General features: G+C 56.0%; 1 protein-coding gene across 2 annotated transcripts in view; it reads left to right on the top strand.

Annotated features, from left to right (window-relative positions):
• Nucleotides 1–17625, top strand: part of CD82 (CD82 molecule) — a 52167-nt gene extending 34542 nt beyond the window's left edge. For both annotated transcript variants that reach the window (XM_054587119.1, XM_054587120.1), the window contains 6 exons: nt 2919–3043; nt 3175–3249; nt 12103–12204; nt 15237–15434; nt 15754–15837; nt 16134–17625. In XM_054587119.1, the coding sequence (XP_054443094.1) occupies nt 2919–3043; nt 3175–3249; nt 12103–12204; nt 15237–15434; nt 15754–15837; nt 16134–16211 (662 nt within the window). In that variant the 3' untranslated portion in view covers nt 16212–17625. The remainder of the gene's footprint in view (nt 1–2918; nt 3044–3174; nt 3250–12102; nt 12205–15236; nt 15435–15753; nt 15838–16133) is intronic.
• Nucleotides 17626–18403: the final 778 nt, after the last annotated feature.

Below are 18403 nucleotides of genomic sequence, written 5' to 3'. Positions count from 1 at the left end.
AGAGCTGGGATGTGAACCAGGTGGCAGGGCCCGAGCCCCCGTTTCCCGAACCCCTGTGCTGTAGGGTCGTGTGGCACACCAGGCGTTCACACACCAGCAGAAGCAAGCATAGTGGTCAGGAGCACAGATTCTGGGTACAGACCGTCATGGTTCTAAACCTGGCTCTGCTACCTATCAGCTCTGTGATCCTGAGCAAGTTCCTTCACCTCGCTGTGCCTCTCTATCTGTGAAATGGAAATAATAGAATGCACCTCATGAGGTTACTGTGAGAAATTAAATGAGTTAGCATCCAAAGAAGAGTTTCGAACAACCCCTAGTGAATAGTAAACCCTACAGAAGTGATTGTTAAATAATAATGTCAATAATAATTGTTATATTATTTATAATATTTGTTAAAATTGTTAAATAATAACCTTTATAATACCATCTAATCCTTCTAACATCTTTAACAAGCAGGACTTTGTTCCTTTTCACTGAGAACGGCTTGCCCGGCTCAGAGGCAGCCAGCAGCAGAGCTGCGTGTGGCCCTCACTCGTCGTGGTACCCAGTCCCTTTCGGTTTGAGCCACTTCCTCCACTCAGTGGCATCTGCTTGACCCAATAAAATCAAGATGTTTCCGCACCTAACGGATGGGTCACCCTGGAATATTCTCTGGTCTCTTCCTAAATCCGTGGCTCAGACCGGGGCGAGCCTGAGACCCTGGGTGAGGACGGGGACTGGTATCGACAAAATGTTCTGAAAAACGGAGTCCCCTCGGCTTGGCCAGCCTCCCAGGGGAAGGGCCTGCGGTGGGGTCTCAGCCGCGGGCCTTGCCTGCTGGCCACCCGGGAGGCCTCTTGGGCTCTCTGGGCCTCAGGGCCCTTATAGACAAATCAGGATGTAAATCCATACTCGTGGGGATTTTGTGGGAGGTAAGCAGGGTGATTTGGGAAAAGGCTCCAGCTGGGGCGGGCACACAGTGGGTTCCAGGCAGTGCCAGTCCCTTTGTTCTAGCAATAATCACTGGGAGGGCTTGTCGGGCCTCACACCCAGGAAGTTTAGGAAAAGTAAAATTTGGCGGCTCCTGCCGCCCGCGTTGATTGCTGGGAGAGAGAGGGCAGTGAGGGCCTGGAAGAAAAAAGAAGCCCCGCCTTCGCCCAGTGGGGCTCCGCCCAGACTCCTGGGGGCTGCTGTGAGGAGCTGGGCAGAGGCAGCCCTACCCTGGCACCCTGAGAGTGGGGTGGGCGGGCCAGGGCTCTTCCTGAGCTCCAGAACATTCTGTCTGCCACCAGAAAGTGGAGCTGGGTCAGGCCCGGCCCCAACCCACACTCCAGCTTTGTTGTTAGTCTTCAAAGGCGCTAACGCCCCCTCGGTGGCCTCTCCCAGGTCCCCCAGGCAGCAGGCCGTCATTCTTCCTGCTGATGGTCATTTCAGCCCTGCCAGCCCAGACTGTGCCCAAGTCACCGTGGAGGCACATCAGAGATACAGATTCCAGGCAGCTTTCTTGTGATGGACCCTGGAATCTGTGTCCCCGAGAAGCTGCCCTGATCGCTGCTGTGCTCCAGGCTGCTCTCCAGCCTCGGAGGGCCTCCCTCCCGGGCTGCCTCCCAGGAGAGCCAGGGCTGTGGCGGGGTGAGCCCGCAGCGCCTGTCCTTGCCCTCCTGGTGTGTCTCGCAGCCTCGGCGCAGCGTGCCCACGCCGTCTGGCTGGAGGTGGGCCTGGGCTCCGCCCTGTATGCTCTGTTGGGCTTCTGGGAAATGCTGGTCAAGTGGCCAATCCGCCCTCACTGGGATGCGCGCTGTCTGCCACCGGCCCTGCAGAGGGTCTCTTGCCCACGGGCCCCTCCTCTGTGCCTCGCGCCTATCGCCTGTCACACTGCTCTGTCGCTCTGGTCTGTTCTTTCTCACCTTCTTTCCGTTCTTCACATACATCGAGCTTACTCCTTCTTTGGGCCTTTGCACTTGCTGTTCCCAGTGCCTGGAATGCCTTTCCCTCAGGTCTTCACTTGACTGACCTCTCTTTTCTTGTCTCAGCTCAAACGTCACCTTCCCAGACACCCAAGCCCGTTCCCTGCATTATAGTTCTCTCCGTGAGCCGGCTTCAACACCTTCATGGCCCTTTACACAGTCAGGAGATTGTACTTGTTTACTTGTTGTCCCCGCCCTCCCACCCCACATGACGCCAACTCCTTGGTGTGGGAACCTTGTCAGCCTGACTTCTGTATCCCCAGCAGCCGGTACCGTGTCTGGCACATGGTGGGCACCTGGTAAACCCGTGTCAGGACATGTGCCTCAGGCATCAGTGGAAAGAGCGTGGCATTGGAGGTCTGCATATTTGCAAATCCCGGCTCTGGTCAGTGCCGGTGTACTTCTCTGAGCCTCAGTTTCCTCATCTGTGAAATGGCTGTGCTGAGTTATGTCAGAGTTGGAGACAGTGCGTGGGAAGCCCCTGAGGCACAGTGGTTGGGCAAGAAAGGCTGGTGTTCATTATGTGGATGAGGAGGAAGGGAGGCCTGTGGTTCATTAATTCAGCAGCTGTTCATGCATCATTTTGCTGTGCCAGGCACTGCAGAGGGACGGAGGTTTTGGCAGGAGCAAACCCAAGTTCCTGCCCTCCTGGAGCTCACTTTCTTGTAGGGCTGCAGCCATGAGCCAGATAAATTAGTACCATGCAGTCTTTTCAATCCTGGTCAGTGCTAAGAGCAAGTAAAGCAGGGAGGAGGTTTAGGGGAGATTGAGGGAGGCGCATCCAGGCAGCTTCCAAAGAAGGTGAGAAGCAGATTCCTTGATGCGGAGTGGGGCGTGCTGACCCAGCTCTCCGACTCCAAGGAGCATCTTTGGGAGCAATCCTGGACCTTCGGGCCCTACCCCTGATTTTGTACTTCATGAGAGTGAGCCACCCAGGCTGCATCGAACACCCTTCTTCCTTCCATTCCCCAGAGAACTCCTCCAGCTTGTTCAATGTGGGGGCCTACATCTTCATCAGCGTGGGGGCTGTCACCATGCTCATGGGTTTCCTGGGCTGCATCGGCGCCGTGAACGAGGTCCGCTGCCTGCTGGGGCTGGTGAGTCGGCCCTTCCCCACTGCCTGTCCGGCGCCCTGAGCCCTGCCCTAGCCCAGACCAGGTGGCGAGCATCTGAGGGGAGTGGGACGTGGTGGGGGACACTCAGCTGACTGCCTGCTCTGTGTTCCCAGTACTTTGTCTTCCTCCTCCTGATCCTCATCGCCCAGGTGGCTGCTGGTGTCCTCTTCTATTTCAACACGGACAAGGTAAGCACCTCCTCCCTCCCCGTCCCCAAACTGCATTGGGCCAGCCATATGGGGGATTGGCCTTGGGGTGGGGGATAGATAAGAAGCCTCAGTTGTCATAGGCAGACCTAACAAGTACAGAACAGCTTCTCTGTGATTAAATGGTGGGCTGCTAGGTGGGAAGGCAGTATCTGTGGGCGGAGTCTCTCCTGGGCCTGGATCCCGCTCTGCCCCACTTGCTAGCCGTGGGGCCACTGTGCACGGGGCCACTGTGCACGAGATGCTCGCCTCTCTGCCTGTTTCACCTTCTGTAAACTGGGCACAATAATGACATTGAACTCTCTGGGTTGGTGCGAGGGTTCAGTGAGATTATGTTAGTAAAACACAGCATAGTTCTTGGCATGAACTCAGTAAATCTTCATTGCTCTTATTGTTGTTAAGGCGCTTTAGCAAGTATTACATCCATGCCTCTTATCCACAGATGAGGCCCAGGGAGGAAATTGTTAATAAAAACATTAGTCCTGTGTCAGAGGGAAGGTGCTCAGCCTTGAGGAATAGAAGAACATTAGACTTGCTGTGGCTTAACATCTAAGGACACTTGTGGACGTAATCAGAAGTCAAGTTTGGAAGCTCAGAGACGGTGGTTCTGGCTGTCTTTTCAGCATCCTTATCATAATGGCTTCTCTACAGCATACCACTCACCTCATGGCCCCCAGGTGGCTGCCACAGCACCATCTTGGGCTGCTCTGGCCAAAAGAAAGGGGATGGGGCAATGCCAGCCATGGCTATTCCTTTTACCAGAAGAGCAAGCCCCCTATAAACATCCCCCAGATTGGGTTACAAGGGCACCCCTGGCTTTATTGGTGGCTGAGAAAGTATCTAGCTTTCAGACGCTAAAGAAAGAGGAAAAAGGAGCCAGGAATGGCTTCTGAGTGAGCCAGTCAGTCAATTGTGATGATTACAGGTATTTATGGAATACCTACTATGTGCGCAGATACCTTCTAGAAACTTTACACACATTGTCTCATCCTCACAATAGCTCTGTACGGTAGGTATTATGTTGTCAGACAGGGAAGCAGATGCTCAGAGATTAATAGCAATAACAGCATCAATAACATAACTATAACCTCCACTACCCCTGCATGGGTTCAGCACACATCATACAGTATTGGCCACTTCACATTCATTCTTTTGCTGATCCTCACCGTACTCTCCCAAGATATGGGAGAATCCCCATCCTATGGGTGGGGGGGAGATGTCACCTAGCAGGTCAGTGGCCAGGCCGGGTGAGAGCTCAGGCTCCCCGACCCCAGCAGGAGTTCGCCCGTGGCCCAGCTGAGCTGGGGGCCTGCCTTCCTCCAACGCTACAGTTCTCGTCCACTGAGCAGGTAGCAGAGCCGGCAGCTGGGTGGGCTCCTGTATTTTCCCACATGAAGGTCATGTTGCCTCAGGTCCTTCTTAAGAAAACATTACTCGCTGAACAACTAACACATCGAACAAGTCTGGAACTAAATGTGCACGTACTACATTGAATACTTGGGCTTCATAGAAATTCTCTGAGATCACGAATATGAATATCCGCATTTTCAGATGTAGCAGCTGAGGCACACCGGGAGGTTAAGCAACTTGGCCAAAGGTCACATAGCTAGTAAATGGCAAAGCTGAGGTTCGAACCCCAGCAGCCTGGCTTCTGAGTTCATGCTGGTGGAATTTTCACTGTGGCCCCCCTATCTGAATCTGCTTTACTTATTTACAATCGACACCCAGCCTGTTTCCCAGGAGAATTGGACCTGACTTCCAGTGTAGGCACAGGGCTGCTAAAGTCAAAATGAGAGATCAGAATGCACATCGAGAGAGAGAAGGACCATTGTTCCGGAAGCCAGTTAGCTGAGGGCTAACTTGAACCCAAGCTTCCTAGCAGCCACAGCAAAAGGGGAAATACAGTTTCAGTAGAAGAAAGGAAGCTTACTTGGCTACTGCACAAGAAGATACTTAGGGCAGGGAAACTCCTTTTGCAGAGAAAGGGCTATGGGTTAGCACCAGGGGCTTCTCTGGGACCCAGACAGCTGCACATTATAATCAAGCTGGACAGGAACTGCAGGGGTGTCGGGCAGTCCACCTTCTCACCCCTGTGTGTTTCCCCGTCTCATGGCAACAAAGACGGTGCTCATCTGTGGACACCAGCCACGTGCCAGCAGCTGTCTTAGTAACTTGACACACATTTCACTTCTACAAGCATTTCTACTTTACGAAACTGAGGCCCAGAAAGGTGAAGTAGCTTTTGGCCACAGTCACACACTGGTTGGAGCTGTCAGAGTGGAGATGCCCCTCCTGCTACCTCTGACTCAAGGCCCACATCTCCACGCTGCCACCCACAGGACGGTACAGTCTCTGCTTGGCCGACGACCAGAGCCACACCTCTGAGGGATTCCGCAGGTCCAGGGCAGAGCTTGTGTGGAGGGTCCTCTCTCCTGACTGCAGTCTAGACTCTGTCCCTCGTACCCACTCTCCCCTTCTGTGCCTCCCTCGCCAGCCCCGGGCTCGACCCCTCTCTCTCCCCATCCCAGGCCCCCTCACCTCGGCCCACCTCCTCTTCTGGAAGGCAGGGGGAAGTTTTCTGGCTTTTCTGCGGAAGTTCTGGCGCCACTCTATCGCCCAAGTTGGAATGAACGATTTATTTTTTCTTTCCCGGCACATTGTAAATCCCGGTGGAAGACTAAACATGCCCTTGATGGTGTTTATCCCTGCACATGAGGCCCAGCCGGGGGGCTGGGGCTTGTGTGAGCCTGAAGGGAGAGAAAGGCGCGCTGCAAGGCGGTGGGCCCACTTCTCCTGGCTCTCCAGGCCTCCTGGGCAGGCGGGCGGACTGAGCCCCCCGCTCCCTGTGAAATGGCCCCCAGGCTGCCATCTGCCTTCCCTGCCCCCCACTTTCAGCAGCCGCTGTTTCCAGGGCAGCAGTGGGGGGTGGGGGGCCCAGCAGCGGCTGGGTCCTTGGGCGAGGCGTGTGGCCTCTCCAGCCTTGGGCTCCTCTGTTATGAATGGAGGAGAGTAAACCTGCCTGACCCCTACCCCCACCCCGGAGCACCGACTGCCACACACTTATAAAATGCAGAGTGGCGGTCAGGCCTGGGTGGGCTCCGGAACCAAACTGCCCATGTCGGAAGCCCCACAAGGAAGCCCTTGGCAAGTTGCTTGCCCTCTCTGGGTCTCCGTTGCCTTGTTGCCAAATGCAGTAATCCCACGGGTCCACTGTTTCTTGTCTGCAATTCTGAAACCCAAAACCACTTTGAAATCCACAGCCCCCCACCCACAAAAAACATTTATAACTCATTTGGTGGCAAAATGGACCCATGTGGAAGTGAGGCTACTTGGGGCCCTTGTGTTCCGCAGGCAGGTGTCCCTTGGGAAATGTCCATGAGAGAGATTTCGGGCTGTAGCACAGACCCTGATGCCTTTGTAAAACTGGGACATTTCTCAGTGCCGGAGCCCTTGGGCCCCAAGGGCCCCTCCTAGCGCTGTGGGGAGTGGGGAAGAGTGCCGACCCACAGGAAGGACACAGTAGTGCTGGCCCGGAGCAGGTGTTTGCTGGCATCTTTGCAAGTGTTACTGTTATTGTCACTGTTATTAACTTCATTAATTCCTAGTAAGGGCTCAGTACATGGCAGCTGTTCCTGTGGGTCTCAGTATCAATACTAGTATTAGCAGGGACCGTGGGAACCAGGAAGTGTGAAGCTGAGACTCCCTTGGCTGCTTCCTCTTCTGTTTATCTAGCCTTCATTCAGTGGGCAAAGGGCAGGTCTGGGATTCAGGGGCCCCGTGTTCTAGGGTGGGCTCTGCCAACGATTGCTCTGTGTCCTTGGACAAGCTGCCCGGGCTCTCTGAGCCTCAGGTGACCTCTTGGGCCATTCTGGGTCCTGCCAGTCTGGGATTCTGACTTGTTCTCTGCGAGCAGTGGAGGGTAGGAGAGGGTCAGGAAGAAGGAAGTGAACTGACGATGATGTGCCTCCGGGATGTGCCGGACACCGGGCTTGCTGCATCCGTGCAGTCCCTGACCGCGTGCCCAACGACCCGCGCAGGTGGGGCTGCTGAGCCTCCGAGAGTAATATCAGGGGCTCAGCAGAAGGGGGCTGAGAGCTTGGAGGGAAACGGGCTTGCAGGGTCTGGGTGGGAGCTGGGGGTTGGGAGTGATGACAGTATCTGTGTGCCCCCCGGAGAGGGTGGTCAGGACAGCTGTGACCCCCTCCTCCTTCCTACTCTACCTGAGAAGCCCCAAATAGTCACTGTGCATATCCTAAGGTACAGGTAGTAAAACAGGTTCCTCAAGGACTTGCAGGTCTGTGAGGTGTCTGCTCGCTGAGACGCAGGCTTCCGGAGGCACTGGCTCAAAGGCAGCCGCAGCCAGGACAGGGAGAGGTGGCTGCTCTCTCCCCTGTTGGGAGGAGAGAAGAAGGCATCCAGCCTGTCCTTCTGGAAAGGGATCATGGTGAAAAATGGGACAAAAACTTGGGAACACCTGCTGGGTGCCGGCTACACGGGGGGGCTCCGGGACAGGCCCCGCCCTCAGGAGCTCTCCAGGTGACTGGGGTGGGGGAATGTGGCGTGGCCTCCTGCTGAACTCTGGGTATCCGGTTGTTTGGACTGTGGCAGACTTTCAGGAAAGACTCAGGTGGTCACTGAGAGTAAACATGCCACCCCCTCCACATTCACCGTTGCAAAGGGTCCTCGTTTCCTACCAGGATACCAGGGGGAAGCCTCAAAGCCTTTGGCAACGTGGCTGTGGGAACCCCAGCGGGAAGACAGGAAGACGTGGCTTATTGCACTGCACCTGGGGCTCCTCATTCTAAGGGGATTTGAAACGTTAGAGTAAAGAGAATGGAGAGAGGTCTGGACGCCATCTCAGCGGGTGGCCAAAGGAGCCTAGAAACGTCCCCTGGAAAGGAGAGGGTACAGGGAGACACGGTCTGGTCTGAGATATCGGTCTCAGGGAGACGGAGGCTTGACCTCTTCCGTGTGGTCCCACCTGGGAATCGGGAGGAGAGAGGAGGATGAGAACTAACACTGAAGGTGGAAGGCATTTGGGCTCAACTGCAGATGAAGTGCTCGTGTCCTGTAGTATGCTATTTTGTGAGGTGGTGAGTTCCCCCTCAAAGGCAACATTTAAGCAGAACCTGGAAAGGTATGAGAAGGATCCTTCATTTAGATGATGCATTGCACTCAAAGCTATTTTAACCTCTAATTTAACCTCTCTGTGAAAGTCACACTTCACGGTGAAATACAAGCACAGCATTGGTGAGAAAGGCAGGGGGGAGTCCCCTGGGGGCCGGTGGGGCCTCCCATCAGGTGGAGACAGCAAGCGGCTTCTTGAAGGTAAGGCCCTGGGGCGCTGGGGCTGCACGTGTCAGGTTCACGGCCCTCTGTGCTGCCTGCTAGCTATGTGATCTTAGGAAGCGTTCCGACTCTGCGGGCCTCCGATTTCTCTCCTGGGAAACGAGGCGGATGGTATTGGGCAGGACCAGGGCTGGCTCCTTAGGCGTATGACCTAAGTGTAGGGGTCCCACGCTTAGAAGGGTCCTGTGCTTGGTGTGATGCTCTGCTGCTGCTGTTTTGAAATTCTTCATCATTTTTAAACAAGGGCCCTGCATTTTCACTTCTCACTGGCCTGCAAATCATGCAGTTCTCCCTGGGCAGGACCCTGATTGCCTGCAGCAGTAATCGACTGCAAGTAGCCAGCTGGCTGCCGGCTCAGCTGGGTCCAGGAACCCAGAGACTATCACCAGGACTCTGTCCCCTCGCCATCCTCAGCCTTCTCTCTGCCGTTGGCTTCCTTCTCAGATGGGCTGTCCCCAGTGGAGGCCAGCGTGGCCACCAGCAGCTCAGGCCCTCCTCCCATCAGATTAACAGAGAGAGGGCCTAGGGCCTACGTGTGTGACCCTGGGACGGGTACTCATCCCCAAACCACTCGCTGTTCCCAGGATGTGAAAGGCATTCAAGTGGCAGCCTAGGTCTTTGCCTGCCAATAGCCGCAGGGAAGTAGGGGCGGGGGGCAGGACTTCCAGCCACGTCGGGGGATTGAGGGTACTGATGCCTAAGGAAAGGAACTGTTACTTCAAGAAGGGACAATGGTGCAGAACAGTCAGAAACTGCAGAGGCAGCCCCTGCAGGGATGAAGTGAGAAGGTGAACATCCTCTCACTCTGTCTCCCTGCTCCTCCTTGTCTGGGGAACAGCCTGGTTGCCAGGGTGACGTCCCTGGGCTCCTAACACAGCCGCATGGGTACCGGGGTCCCAAGACATCAGCTCCAAGCTGAACCAGCCCCTGCAGCCATGGTCCCTGTGGCTCAGCTGTGGCCCACATTTGGGGCTGGAGGATGATCTGGTGTTTCCATGGAAACCACCCAGTCTCAGTGGAAAGCACACGGTCCATCCCCTTCTCTTTTTAGGGGGGCCTGAAACAGGGAAGTCTGGGCCTCTGCGGCAACCACACCAGGGTGTGAATAGAGCCTGGTTGGCGGGGGGGAAGGCCGGTGCAAAGGATGTGGGAGAGGTGGCTTTCCAAGCAAATGTCTCCGGGGAACCCCCTTCTTTTCTTGCCTCAGAGAGCACCCAGGCAAAGGCGGGGATGGTCAGGGCACAGAGAGCCAAGGTCTGCAGGCAGAAAGCCCCCGCCTTCTGTCTTGGGCAAACCACCCGGCCTCTCTGGGCGCTTCTTAAATGTGCTCTGGCTGACTTCAAGGTGTAGCCATGCAGTTAAAATGCCGTAGAGCTGAATGGGTAAAAACAGGTTTTAGAATCAGACAGGCCTGAGTCCAAACCTCAGCTTCTCTACTTGATGGCTGAGAGACCTTGAGCAAGTTAATGAACCTCTCTGAGCCTCGTTTTCAGCATCTCTAAAATGAGGGAACGAGGTCAATACCTAGATCATAGGTGTGCTCTGAGGATTCAAGTGGGATGATGTTGAAAGTGCTTTAGCATAGCACCAGTGCAGAACAAGCATTTGATGAACGTTAGCCACTCCTGTTGTCTTGATTAGTTACTGACGAGAAAGCTTTGTAAATTGTAGAGTGCTCTGGGTCAGCAAACAAAAAGCAACATGTGAAGAGTTTAATCAAGAGGGAAAGGGCAGAGTGAGGTCCTCGGGGGCCTGGTTTCCCCAGGTCTGTGACAGGAAGGACCAGGAGCCGGGGCCTCAGGTCCATCTGGAGGAAGTGGTTTCTCTGAGCACAGCATTCGGGGGCTGCCTGTGGGGAGCTGGCAGAAGTCCCACAGGCAGGGTTCTCGGCCACGCCCTGACAGCCCCTGCCTGGAAGCGCTTGTCCCCTCTCTCTAATCCCCTTTTCCCAGGAACGGAGGGGCAGGTGTGCAGCGGTCCCCCCAGTGCCCCTGCCCCTCTTGGGCCCCTAACGGTGGGGTTCCACAGCGACAGGCAGCCGGTGACCATGACCAACCTGTGCATGGGTGTGTGCGGCGGAGGAGGCGTCGGGCAGGAACTGCAGGAGAGGCCTGGTGGGGCCAGGCCGGGGCTGGGGCCCCGTCCTCGGCTCTCTAGGCTGGTTTCGGTTTGCCTCTCTTTGCATAGCTGACTTTTTCCTGAAAAGCTGCTGTCGTGAGATCCTCTGTCCGGGGCCCCAGGGAAAGGCCTTGGGCGCTGCATCCCTTTGGCCACTGCACCTGTCGTCCGCCTTATTTGTAAATCAGGGCTTTCTCTGTGGGGTTAGTGAAAAGCAGGGGTTTCAGTCTTCCTCAGTGAGGGCCTCTGAAGTCCTGAGCACCGCGGGAGCCAGCACAGTCAGGGTGTGGGCTTTGTGGGGCCCGGGGGCAGGCGTGCGGCTTAACCTGGAGAGGGCATGAGGACCGCCCGGCTGCGTGGTAGATAGCAGGGGTTATGCACGTTCCTTATTATGTACGCACGGCACCACTGCCCTGTCCTGGAAACAAATGAGCACATAATGACCGTGCCACAAAAAAAGTGCATGCCTGGCCGGTGTGGCTCCGTTGGCTGGGGCGTCATCTCATAAACCAAAAGGTTGTGGGTTCAGTCCCCAGGCAGGACATGTAGCTGGGTTGTGGGTTTGGTCCCTGGTCCAGATGCGTGCGAGAGGCAACCAATCGATGTTTCTCTCTCACATTGATGTTTCTCTCCTTCTTTCTCCCTCACTTCCCCTCTATTCTAAACTTATTAAGCCTGTCCTCAGGTGTGGGGGTGGGGTGGGGAAGAAAGAAAGAAAATGTAGGATATCCCTTGTAGAATAAGGATGACCTAGGAGGGGGTGGAGAGGGGATAGAGAAGGGATGGTATTTTGTAGGATGGTCCAGAAAGGCCTTTCTGAGGAGGTGACATTTGAGCAGGGCCATGAAGGAAGTAAAGAAGTGAGTTATGTTAATATTTGGGGGAAGAGTTTCCAGGCAGAGGAAACAGCATGTGCAAAGGCCCTGAGGCTGGAGTGAGCCTAGCACAAAGACAGCAAGGAGACCTGTGTGACAGAAGCACAGGAAGCAAGGGCAGAAGAAATGAGGTCTGGGAAGAGCACTGTGGGCCACCGGGAGGGTGTTGGTGTTTCTCCTGAGAGAGCAGGAAGCCACCGGGTGGTTTTCGGCAATGGCACGGGAAGATTTACATTGAAAGGGTCACGCGGCTGCTGAGTGCCAACTGAACTGTAGGCTGGAAGTGGCTGGCCCTGACTGCCCTGGGCTCGGCGTGGTGACCAGTAGGAAGTGTCAGGAAAGCGGTTGGAACGGGCAATGAAATGTTCTCACACCGTGAGCGTGTCCCCAGGCTGGGGGATCAGGGTAGGGAGGAGGCAGTTTAAGTAGATGTGACCAAAGATGGGGCATGGATTTCAAGAAATCTGACCTTGATCCTTTCTCTCTCCTGAAGGTGAAGCAGGAGATGGGCAGCATTGTGACCAGGCTCATCCGGGACTACAAGGATGGTGAGGAGGACAGACTGCAGCAGGGCTGGGACTACGTGCAGGCTCAGGTAAGGCGGGGCAGGGGACAGGCAGCACGAGGCTCCTGGCCTGTTTGCGCCTGTGTGACTGGGTTTGGTCATCCCTGTGCCTATATGCACCCGACAGAATATGTTAGCGAGTTTGCACATGAGCGTGTATCTGCGAGGCATGGGCGGCCCCTGAGCAGCCCCCGCACCTGACATCTCAGCCACCACCACGGCTCCTTGCTCAGGGGCCCCGGGCCTTCGAGGCTGTGCCACAGCTCACAGCCTTCCTCCGGTGGCCAGACGGAGGGGCCAGCCCTCGGCCCGCTTGTCTCCAGCCGGGCAGGCGAGTATCGGGAGCTCTTCCCTGGAGGTTCAGAAACTGGGTGCTGAGTCTGAATGCAGCTGCCTCAAGGGAGGAGCCCGCAGGAACCTCCTGGGGGGGAAAAGAATGTTCTATTCAAATCTGACCCAGGTGTCCGTTACACCAGGATGTGTATAAAAATGTGCGCGCTGAATCGGTGCACTTCAGTGTATGTATGTTCCACCTCAACTGAAGTGGGGGAGCCAGAGAGCAACCGGCTGGCTGACAGGATGGACTGAATGACAAACAGGCGGGCATACTGAGTGAATAAATGGCAGAATAACTGCGTGACCGACTGACTGAATGAGCACGTGACAGTGTTCCCAGACTGCCTTGATGGCGACCCAATCGCCACACGCACAAATCGGCATCAGTGACCAGGCCGCCGCTGCCCCCTCGCTCCCGGTCCCAGGTGCTGTGTGCCCTTGGCCAGGACCCGCCGCCTCTGGGCTGCGGCCTCCTCCTGTCTCCAGTGGGGACGCTGGATGCAAGTCACTGAGGACCTGCTGGCACTGACTGACAGCAGGGGAGTCTGGAAACTGAAGGGGGACTTTGTCCAGGAGACATGGGCACATCCATTTGCTGGGCTGGAAGAAGGGAAGGGCAATGTTTTCTGGCCAACGCACCTCACAGATTTTTTGGTGAGGACCAGACGAGGCCTGGCAGGAAGGCCTGTGTCGGCTAGAGGGCTCGGTGCACACAGGAAGGTGTTTTCCTCACACCTTTAGTTTGACCCACACCTCCTGAGACACTTTGCTAAGATTTGAGGGAGTTGATGCCCCAGAATGAACCAGTGCCACCTTTTAAGGAGCCTAGGGGAGAAGTGGGTTCCTTAGGACTTAGGAGATGAGCATCCCACCATGGGAGGTGGTTGGTTGGGGAGATTCCTGCAGCTGGCAAGGCTTCTAGATGATTCTGATGTCTGTCACATGCTGCTTGAGATGGTGGTTAAAAAAGAAGACTGTAGCCCCAGCTGGTGTGGCTCAGTGGATTGAGTGCCAGCCTGCAACCCCGTAGGTCGTCAGTTCAATTCCCAGTCAGGGCACATGCCTGGGTTGCAGGCCAGGTCTCCATTTTAGGGTGTGTGAAAGGTAACAGATGGATGTATCTCTAGTACATTAATGTCTCTCTCCCTCTCTTCCTTCCTTCCCTTCTCTCTATAAATAAATAAAGCAGACTGTAAATCAGCCTCCCAAGGGCTGGGATACTAACTCTACCACTTCCTGGCCAGACCTTCTGTCATCCTCAGTTTCCTCATCTGTAAAATGGGACTATTGATCGCATACTCCTGTGAAGTGAACTTTTAAAGCCTGTGGCACTTAGGCAGCTCTTGTCATGTGGTGATGTTACTCACCCTGCACAACCACTGAGACGGAGGGTGGGTGGTGGCTGGGGACAGATCTGGGCAGGAGTCAGGGCGGGAGGCCCTGGTGAGGGGGGCTCTGCCTGGTGTAGTAGAAGGGCCAAGGAAAGCTGCCTCATTTTGCTTGGGTGTGGGAGGGCCTGTGGGTGCCCCTCGGAGGTCCCAACCTTTCTGCCAGAGAGGAGGCAGCCAGGCAACTGCTATGTAAGAAATACAACCTGGAGCCTTAGAACGCAGAGCGTGCTTGGCACGCCCCCTGCTGGCGACTGGGCTGCTCGTCAGAGACTCTCACGGAGATGGGAAGGAAGCAGATGGGGAACTGACTTACTGCGTGTTAGACATGGTGGCATGGAACTTACCCATGCAGCTCATTTAATCCTCCCAAGGGACCTTCCATCGCGGTCATTGCCATGCCGTTCTCCAGATGAGGAGTGAGCTCAGAGAAGGGCAGGGGCTTGCCCATGCACAGGGTAGGGCCGGGATTTGAAAGGAGCCTTGCCCGCCCTCTGCTCTGCCTTGCCAGGGCATTTCCAGCACAGGCCCAGCCCCTGAGACCCCAATCCTGTTGGGAACTCAAGCCCAGATGTGATCTGAAGCCTCTCGGGGTCCCCTTCCTGAGCCCCACGGAGTCCTTCCTCTTTTAGCCCTTGGAGCCCAGGAAGACCCTCTTTCCCTCTAGAATGAGCACATTTACTCCTCTGTAAAGGCGGAATGGACCACGTCTCGTTTTTCACTCGGGCAACCAGGAAGCTCAGAGGCAAATTGCAGCTCCAGAAGACTCTTAGCACCTGGAAGTGGACCAGCCTTTCCTGAGCGATTATTGCGCTCTCGAGACCTGTGCTAGGCGCTCCACCTGCCTCATCCATTTAGCCCTGGGGGTCAGGAACCTTGTTACCGCATTTTGCAGATAAGGAAACTAAGATCGGTACTTTGACCAAAGCTGAGCAGCTGGTAGGTGGCAGAGCTGGCATTGGAACCTGGTATCCTGACTGCAGACCCCACGCTCTTAACCGAAAGTTATCTGCCCTCCTATATGCCCCCCACACCTGTGTCCTGCCTTTCGACTTGGACTTCCCTCCTGTTCTGCTTTCTATTTTTGCTGGTCCTGATTTTTCCTTCCTACTGTTTCGTAGGTTATGGTATGTGTTTCCCGAAAGCCCCTTTAAATCCTTTGTGGCTCACAGAAGCCAAAGGGAAACCAAAATGTGGATCCTGGCACAGTGGCTGGGACCAGGGGGGCCTGGAAGAAGCAGGTCTGAGCCTCCCCCTGGGGAGGCCCCAGCCCTGCCGGAAGGGGCAGCCTGCCGGGGTGGGCAGTGGACCTGAGCAGCCCGTCCCCTCTCTGCCCAGGGCAAGTGCTGCGGCTGGGCCAGCCCCAACAACTGGACAGAAAACGCCGAGCTCATGAATCGCACCACCGTCACCTACCCCTGCTCCTGCGAGATCGAGGACAGAGACGACAGCAGCCGCCTCGTGAGGAAGGGCTTCTGTGAGGGCAACACGACCCAGAGTGGCAACGACCCCGAAGACTGGCCTGTGTATAAGGAGGTATGCAGAGGGCTGCGGGGCCAGGGGCTGGGCTCGGCGACACCCGTGGGTTCAGGTACCCTGGCCACCCTGGGCTCCTGCTCCATCCTCCCTGGGCTCCTTTCTTTCTTCATCCTCCCTTTCTTTCTTCACCTAAGTGTTCCTGCTTTTGATCCATTTGTTCCCTTGCCATTTGTACCTTCATTACATGCTCATGCATTTATCTATTGAAGAAACACACTGACCCTTCTGGGCGGGAGGTGACCCTTCCTGGTGGTTCCGCCTGATGGGGGAGGTGGCACGACGTGGGGTGATGTGGCTGTGTTCTCTCCCCTTGTAGGGCTGCATGCAGAAGGTGGAGGCGTGGCTGCAGGACAACCTGGGCATCATCCTAGGCGTGTGTGTGGGCATCGCTGTCATTGAGGTCTGGGTCCCCTCCCCCGCAGCCTTCTCCGTACTCTGTGCTCCTTTGTTGTCCCTGTTCTGTTGATGTCCTGGCGGAGGCACAGGCCCACCAGCTTCTAGAGGCTCTGTGGCAAGGCTGGCCTGGGCGCTGGCCCCTCCCGGCCCCTCAACCGCCTGAATCCCAGGCTGGTCACAAGGCTGTGGCCGAGGCTCCTCTTAATCCCTGTGTGTGGAGCTGGACAGCAGGGCGCGGCTCTGGGGCCCCCGGGGGCTGGGCAGCCCTGCCCCTCTGACTCTCGCCCTCTCCCTCAACAGCTCCTGGGGATGCTCCTGTCCATCTGCTTGTGCCGGCACATCCATTCCGAAGACTACAGCAAGGTCCCCAAGTACTGAGGCAGCCGCTGTCCCCACCTCCCTGCCTGTCCCCCAACCTCAGGGCTCCTCGGAGTCTCCCTGGCTCCCTGCCTCCAGGCCTGCCTTCCAACTACTGCCAAGGCCCCTTGCCCACCCTGTGCTGGCTGGAAACGAGGGGACTTCTGGGGCCCAGACCCCTCTCCCTGCCTTTCAGCCTCCAGCCTTGAGCCCAGCTGTTCTGCGGCTCCTCCGCTCACTGCCCACCAGGGTTCTCTGGGCAGCTCAGAGAAACACCCCCTGCAGCATCTCTGCACAGGTGCGCCGGGTTTCTACCTGCCTTTGGGGATGTATATATTGTATGGGGGGAAGTGTATTAAAAATTGGGGGGGATGTAGATAAGGCACCCTGGGCTGTCAGGGGGCTGCCCATTGCGTGGGTCAACTTTTTTTCACTATGATGCTTAGACCTTTGGCTTTCACATTTTCATGAAATGTTGTGGGAGAGGTTGGGCTTTACCTGATGTTAGGGGCGGCACCCCTTCCCCAGGCCTGACCCAGCCCCACTCAGGCAGCTCAGATCTGCCTGGGCCACATCCTGGGAGCAAGACCTTGGATGAGCTCGGCCGAAAGGGGCCTGGCCTGGCCCTGGGCGGGTTAGGGAAGCAAAATGTTGCATGCCCACGGTGTGGCTCACAGCAGGCCCTGAGCTGTTCAGGGAAGGGGGAAGGATGTTTCCCCTTGTCCTCTGCCTCCCGGGGAGTGGGTGGGTGAGGCTGTGCTTTGTAGGGGAGTGGGAAGGGCCTGCACGCACAGTTCTGTAAAACATACTCAAGATTTGAAGACCATTAAAGAGGATTTGTAACAACCCAGCCTGACTTGGGGGTGCTGCTCCTCAAGCGGCGGGAGAAGGACCAGAGGGGCGAGAGAGGGTGAGTGGAACGGCTGGGTCTGCAGGGAAGTGGCGGGCAGCTCAGGGCTGTCCCCAGGGCAGGGGCCCTTTCTTGACGTCCCTGGCCCACTTTTCAGCCTGGTGCCTGAGGAGTGTGTGACACCCCGTTCTGGCCTGTCTCCCTGGCTGCCGACGTAGCTGGGGTTTGATTTGTATATTGAAACAAGTATAGATTGTACCTCTAGGCTCCTGCCTCTGAGAACCAGGTGCAGGTGCACAACGAAGCCGCCGGATAAGACTGGATTCTTTCTACAGGACCTGTTTTTGACAAAGGAAAGGAACATTTTCATATTAAAGAAATGTGATGACCCCTGGCTGGTGTGGCTCAGTGGACTGGCCTGCGAACCAAAGGGTGGCTGGTTTGATTCCCAGCCAGGGCACATGCCTGGGTTGCGGACCAGGTCCCCAGTAGGGGGCGCGCAAGAGGCAACCACACATTGATGTTTCTCTTTCTCCCTCCCTTCTCTCTAAAAATAAATAAAGTCTTTAAAAAGAAAGAAAGAAATGTGATGGAGTAAGGTGTGCAGAATTCAGGAACTTTAAATATGCATTGTGAGACTTAAAGGAAGCTCTTACTTGCCATAGGGGATGAGCTCCAGCCCACCTCCTGCCTAGCCTTGCGAAGTCCAGAGGAGGTGCTCTGCCTTGTCAGCTGCTTTAGGAGTGGAAGGTGGGCCAAAAGCATGACCTAGGAGGCTCTCCTCCCCACTCTCCACCCTCAGGCTTCTCCCCTCCGTCTTCTCGAGGCCCTGGAGGAGGAGGAAGGGGCGGGGCATGAGGACTTGCCTCCCTACAGTAGGGCTGGAAGGGCTTCAGAAGGGAGGTGTTCCAGAGGAATCCACCAGGTGGCGATGCTGCCCCAGCCTAGGAGCCCAGAGTTGCGGTTTCTCGAGGGGCGTCACCAGCCCCAGGCCTGTGGTATCTCATCCCAGCGGGAACACTGGTGGCAAAGGCAGATCCAAGGGTTCAGGAATGCTGGTGCTGCGGTCCTGAGCTGGGACAAGGACTCTGCATTGTTAGCAGCCCTCTGAGGCGATTACTAAATTGCATTACTTTAGATTCTCAGGTCCTTCCTGATTAAATGTAGCCACAGTCATACCCCCAAGAGAGATGGAATTGGGGGCCCATGCCAGACAGCCTTATCCTCAGCAAGGATGTAGGGGGCACACCTCAGTGACAGTCTAACTCTTGATCTGACCCTAATTAATTTCTTGCAAAAAGCTTTCTGTATTGCAGAAATCCAGGGGCAACTCACTTTCAGGCCTGTGGGAGGCGCCAGGCAC

Source organism: Pteronotus mesoamericanus, unplaced genomic scaffold (assembly GCF_021234165.1).
Source record: "Pteronotus mesoamericanus isolate MK-2021 breed Mesoamerican mustached bat unplaced genomic scaffold, CSHL_Meso_final scaffold_1066, whole genome shotgun sequence".
Taxonomy (NCBI): Eukaryota; Metazoa; Chordata; class Mammalia; order Chiroptera; family Mormoopidae; genus Pteronotus; species Pteronotus mesoamericanus.
Note: the sequence above shows the minus strand (reverse complement) of the source record. Positions and strands in the feature narration are given on the sequence as shown.